The sequence below is a fragment of the Prunus persica genome, chromosome G1, assembly GCF_000346465.2.
Source record: "Prunus persica cultivar Lovell chromosome G1, Prunus_persica_NCBIv2, whole genome shotgun sequence".
NCBI classification, from domain to species: Eukaryota; Viridiplantae; Streptophyta; class Magnoliopsida; order Rosales; family Rosaceae; genus Prunus; species Prunus persica.
The window spans coordinates 19,130,136-19,136,008 of NC_034009.1; the positions used below are offsets into that span (position 1 = coordinate 19,130,136).

The 5,873-nt window shown below is 39.3% G+C and overlaps 1 protein-coding gene across 1 annotated transcript; it reads left to right on the plus strand.

Moving 5' to 3' along the window:
• On the plus strand, positions 4,924 to 5,616 carry LOC109946662. The gene is made up of 2 exons (XM_020555147.1): positions 4,924 to 5,118; positions 5,257 to 5,616. The coding sequence occupies exons 1-2, from the start codon at positions 4,924 to 4,926 to the stop codon at positions 5,614 to 5,616; spliced, it is 555 nt and encodes a 184-aa protein (XP_020410736.1).

Genomic DNA, 5,873 nt, shown 5'->3' on the forward strand with positions numbered 1-5,873 from the left:
CGCGTGGGCCACTGTGTGGCATTCCATTATGTTCTAAAATGTTCCCCTTGTCGTTCTAAGCATGACAATATGCTCGGATTCGGAATTGGTTACCATTTGATAGTCGAACGGATATTGCACCTAATATGCGATATTTGGGTTCGATAGGTTCAGACTGTTCGATCTGTCCCAATTTCAAATACGTAGTTCTCTGTACCTCTAGGATCGTGTTGGGTACTCCGAATCAATGATTCTAGGGTTAGGCGAAGAGATTGCAGTCTAATCGTGCGATTGGCTTAGATCCGACAGGTTGATCGAGACCAAACTTACAGGACATGTTGAGTAGGCTTTGTTGAACCCATAGGAACTTGTGGATTGGAAATCGGAGGTCGTGGGCCCCTCGAGCCCAATTGAAAATATGGGAAGTTTGACCCCTCGATTGACCGTAAGTCTTCCGAGGTAGTTTCATCCTTCGAAAAGTACTAAAATGACCTTATAAATGAGTCTTTATTGTTATTTGAGTTATTTTGATTATGTTGAGATTATGAGATTATATTATTGTTTTAATTGTGGGGTTATCAGATGTTATATTGAGATTTGATATATGTTTGAGTATGATTTTATCGGAATGTGATATGGGTTTTCTAGGGTTAATTATTGTTATTATGGTTATTATTAAAATATATGAATTGGGTGATATGGGGTTTGATTATGAAAGTATTTAATGGATTGTCTTGCATAGTTATATAATTTGGATTATTTTGATTATTGAGACTATGAATTTATAATATGGTTTATTTTGTGGTTTATGGTATGTTATGGATTTATTGGAGGTTATTTTGATATTTGGAGTTTATGAATATTTTGGGTCGTGGAATTTATGCTTTTGCGAGTTTAATATCTATATTACTTATAAATTTTGGATATTAAGTTATGGACACTATTTATGTCCGGATGTCTATGTATGTGGGATTAGGTACTTTGAAATATTGAGAATTTGGGAAATTGAATTAAGGGAGGGTATATTATTTTATATTATATGGGTTTGTGAATTGCACCATCATATGTATCTCCCTGTGCACTTGATCACTTGGTTATGCACATCGAAAATGATGGAATTGATTGATTCGTGGTTTTGTCCTAGGCACCCCTGGCTGGGAGTTACTGAAGGCCCTTGGTTGGGCAGTCTTCGCATGTAAGACTTTTCACAGACGCACGAGTATTGATGATTCTATTGTGTGGGCTGGTGAACCTAGTCCCAAAGTTGGACGGCTCGTTCCCTAGCCACATGGTCAATTGAGGATTCTTTCATGTGGTCTAGTCAAACAATCCCTGTGTTGGATTGTTTTCCCCCGATACATGATGTGCCCTATCATATGTACCTCCCCTTGGATACTTATGCTTGGAAACAGTGGATATGGATACTTGGATATGTTGGAACCCGGGCACCCTTTGCGGGTGTTTCGTAGGCCCTTGGCTGGGCAGTCTGCGATCGTAGGACTTTTCACAGATGCATGAGTATTGAGGATTTTGTTGTTCCGGCTAGTGAGCCTAGTCCCAAGGTTGGACGGCTCGTTCCCTAGCCACATGGTCAATTGAGGATTCTTTCATGTGGTTTAGTCAAACAATTCCCGTGTTTGATTGTTTTCCCCTGGTATATGATGATTGTGTGAGTGTGTATATATATATATTTATATATGTGGAAAAATATGTGGATATATTTCCAGGTTAGGGTTTCTTGAGAGGTGCATGATGAGTGCTTTGCACATGTGTGATCATTGTTATAATGTTTGGACAACGTTGTTTTGCAAAATACGCATTGGATAGGGTATGGTTGTGGAAAGAAATGATTTTGGAAAAGTAATTTGAGTTTTAGAGTAAACGGTTAGTTTTAAAAGAGTTATGTATAGTACATATGAGTCTTTACAGGGAAATGGTTTCAAGAATGAATCTAAATTTAATTGTTGGTTTTATTTGGGTAATATCTGTATATTTATGAATTGTGATCCTTTTTGTCATAGGAACTACGTATGGCTTGATCCCTCACAAAATGGTACATAGGTAGCTTGGGGTTTCACCTAGGTGCAGTCGCGAATTAAATTATTATTTTTGTTGAGTTTGGTTTGGAATATGTCAGTGGGCCTAGAGCCCTATTGAAACTTAGGTGAGATTAAATGCTTGTTTATATTCCAGTTTTACCGAATGTATGTGGTTAAAATGTGTTTGTGGCTGTTTGGGCCAAAACATTGCACGCCAACCCATTTTTGTCTAGAGGCCCATGAACCAAACATTTGGGCTTTCATCTACAAGAATCAGAAGGAAAAAACCAATACACTGGTAAAGCCGAGACCCTTTTGAATAAATTACAAATGTAGCCATGATCTCAAACGAATAAAATACTATTATTTGCAATTAAAGAACTGATACACACAGTTTTGGATAAAGCCCAACTTTTGAGAAAATCTCACCACTTGGTCTCCATCCCAAAAGGCAAAACAGCAGATTTTTTTCTCAAGGAAACCCACACGTGACTTCCTGACTTTGAAAAAGTCAAAATTTTAAACTATCACAGAGGAGTTGATAGGGAGTTAATGAAGGCAGGTATTACGGGAGGAGTTCTCTATTTTTGTAGACAAAGGAAGAAGATCAAAATCATTTTTTATCGAAACTCTGCACCAAAGCAGGTGGCCTTTCCCAGAGATAAACAGGCTACGTTTTCAAGAGATAAGTGGGGGGCAAGGGAGTTGTTCAATAGGAAAAGCAAATTGACCATCATGGCAGATTGAGTTCTTTCTCTTTACAAGGAACAAATAACGAACAAAGAGAGTTGGTTTTTCTTTCAGAAAAAGCAAGGAAAAGACCTCCATGAAAGCTGATTGTTGATAGCTCTTCTCTGCCAAAATAAATAGCTTCCTTCTTTTATGCCATTAAAAAGAAAAGATCTTTTAAAGATTTGCCGCCCATTTAAAAAAAGAAAAAGAAAAAAAAAGAAAGATTAAAAATCCCTACTCCAGCATTTTCTATAAATATGAGAGGAGGTGAACAGATCGAAGGATAACCAAAAAATCAATCAAGACAAAAACTCTCAAAATCACAATTAAGAAACACACAAAAATCCATTGATCTCAAAAGCCTTCAAACACTGAAGCAACCAAAGCTCATTAAGCCACAAGAAACAAGTCAGTTATAATTCAAATCTCTAATTTCAGTTCAGTTTAGAGAAGCAGTTTTACAAAGCGAGATTTCTCTTGTTACAAATTTGGTTCAGCACAAGCCAAGTTAAGCTGAGTCCGGTTTGTCACAATATGAAAACCTCAACAAATTTATGTAAAGCCCTGATCAAGCAGAAAAGGTACTATAGCATGGCTCCAGCTTACTAATCGTCAATCCAGCCACTTCTGCCCTTTCAGACTGAAGAGGCTCCAATTCTGCCCGTTCAAAAAGCCTTCTAAGGCTTGAAATACATTAAAGCTTTGCCAAACTCAAACGTTGGTATCGATTTCCAGCTGAAATCCATCAGTTGAAGGTGTTGACGAGCCAATCCATCACAAATACTTCCAGTCCAGTTCTGTTCAGAAGCAATTGCTCAGGCAGAAATCAAAGTCCAAAGTTTCAATTGTCTTTTTTGGAGTTGGCATTTCTCTTTTGGGTCTTGTAATAGGCAGTTCTGTCTAAACAGTTTTGTTTTCTTTTTATCTATTTTGGTCAGAACTACCAATTTTGTACTGTGAAAAATTGTGAAGTCCTCACCAATCTGAGGCAAGAAAAGAATTTACTTGGGAGATATTCCTCACCCAAATTCACAATTGCTTGTTTAAGAATCAGTAACTTGGGGAGCAAGTTATCTATTTTTTAGAAGTCTGTTAGGGTTTTAAACTGCTAGCAGTGGCACGCTCACGCACAAAAGAAAGTTGACTTGTTGACCACCAATGGTTGTCAAGCCAATGAGGAACTTTACCATACTATCACAGGATTAAAATCAAAACGGGTGAACAATTTGGCACGCCCAGTGGGACTTCTCAGTATACGTGCTTCTAGGAGATATCTCTTGGTGTATGAATATTGGAAGCACTAGCCAAAATCCACACTTTGCCAAGGAAAGAAATCAAGCAGCTCTCCAGCAAGGGCATGAATCAAAGGAGAGTGACGCTAGGCATTCAGCCTATGGCAGCACCAGAAGTAGACGTTCCAGATCTGGTTCTAGAAGGATGAACCAGATACAGGATGCTGTACTTTGACAAGACGCTGCAGCACAAAGGAGCTAGGATACTCTAAATAACATGACAGCCATGATGCAGTGGCAAGTCAACAGGCAGTTCAGGAAGGACTGTGAGGTTGCTATTGCCAGAATTCCAAACCCAGATGTTGTGGTCTAACAGCTAGACCTCCCTTTTGGATCTCCACGAGGATTGGCATGACCATACCAAGAGAATCCTCTCAAAGCGCCCACTGGGCCTGATAAATAATAAAAAGCAGCAGTCTTTGAAGTTCTTGCAACAGCACAGAAGATGACTACAAAAGGGAGTTTTATACAGCCAGCCATTCCTCGCTTTGATGGTCACTATGACCATTGGAGCATGCTGATGGAAAATTTTCTACGATCTAAGGAATTTTGGGGGGCTGGTGGAGCCTGGCTATATTGAGCCAGCAAGTGACTCTGTGCAGACAGATGCACAACAAAAGAAGAATGATGAGATGAAGCTGAAAGACCTGAAAGTGAAGAACTATCTCTTCTAGGTGATCGACCGGACCGTTCTTGACACCATTGTCAAGAAGGATACTACCAAAAATATATGGGACGCCATGAAGAAAAAATTCGAAGGAAATGCAAGGGTCAAGAGGTCTCATCTTCAAGCTCTCCGCAGAGAATTTGAAACTCTTGAGATGAGGTCCAGTGAATGAGTGACAGAGTACTTCTCTAGGGTCTTGACAGTGGCCAACAAGATGCGAATTTATGGAGAAAATATGCAGGATGTTAAAGTGGTGGAGAAAATTCTACGCTCTTTAACTGAGAAGTTCAACTATGTTGTATGTTCTATTGAGCAGTCAAAGGACATTGATGCTCTTACTGTTGATGAGTTACAAAGCTCATTAATAGTGCATGAACAGAAGTTTCAGAGACGTAAGGGTGAGGAACAGGCTTTGAAAATGACATCTGAATGAGGAAGAGGTCACGGTCGTGGTACCTACAGAGGAAGAGGAAGAGGGAGAGGTCAAGCAGATTTCAACAAGGCAACTGTGGAGTGTTACCGATGCCATCAACTTGTTCGTTTTTAGTATGAATGTCCTTCTGCGAACAAAGAAGCAAATTATGCAGAGCTTGATGAGGAAGAAGAAATGCTTTTGATGTCTTATGTGGAGTTGTATAAGGCCAGAAGAGAAGATGCATGGTTTCTTGATTCAGGGTGTTCTAATCACATGTGCGGTGACCGAACTATGTTTAATGAACTCGATGAAAATTTTCGACATTCGGTAAAATTGGGGAACAACACTAAGATGGATGTGATAGGAAAGGGAAGTATGAAGCTGCTGCTAAATGAAGTCAATCATGTTGTTGCTAAGGTGTACTATATTCCAGAGTTGAGAAATAATCTCTTGAGCAAGGGCAGTTGCAAGAAAGAGGCTTGGCTATTTTGATCAAGGGAGGGATGTGCAAGATATTTCATCCAAAGAAGGGTTTGATAATTCAAACCAACATGTGTGCCAATCGGATGTTTATTATGCTGCCTCAGTCTCAAACTCCCTCTCAAGTACAATCTGATCAGTGCTTTTACACAAGAACTCAAGATTTGTTTCATCTTTGGCACCGGAGGTATGGGCATATGAGCTACAAGGGTTTGAGAACCTTGCTGTACAACAACATGGTACGTGGAATTTCCTCCTACAGATAAACA

What these genes read in the sequence shown, in the direction of transcription:
- LOC109946662 (XM_020555147.1), top strand. Translation starts at nt 4,924, where the DNA reads ATGCGAATTTATGGAGAAAATATGCAGGATGTTAAAGTGGTGGAGAAA. An exon ending in GACGTAAGGGTGAGGAACAG is followed by an intron (nt 5,119 to 5,256) that starts GCTTTGAAAATG and finishes GTTCGTTTTTAG; the next exon opens with TATGAATGTCCTTCTGCGAA.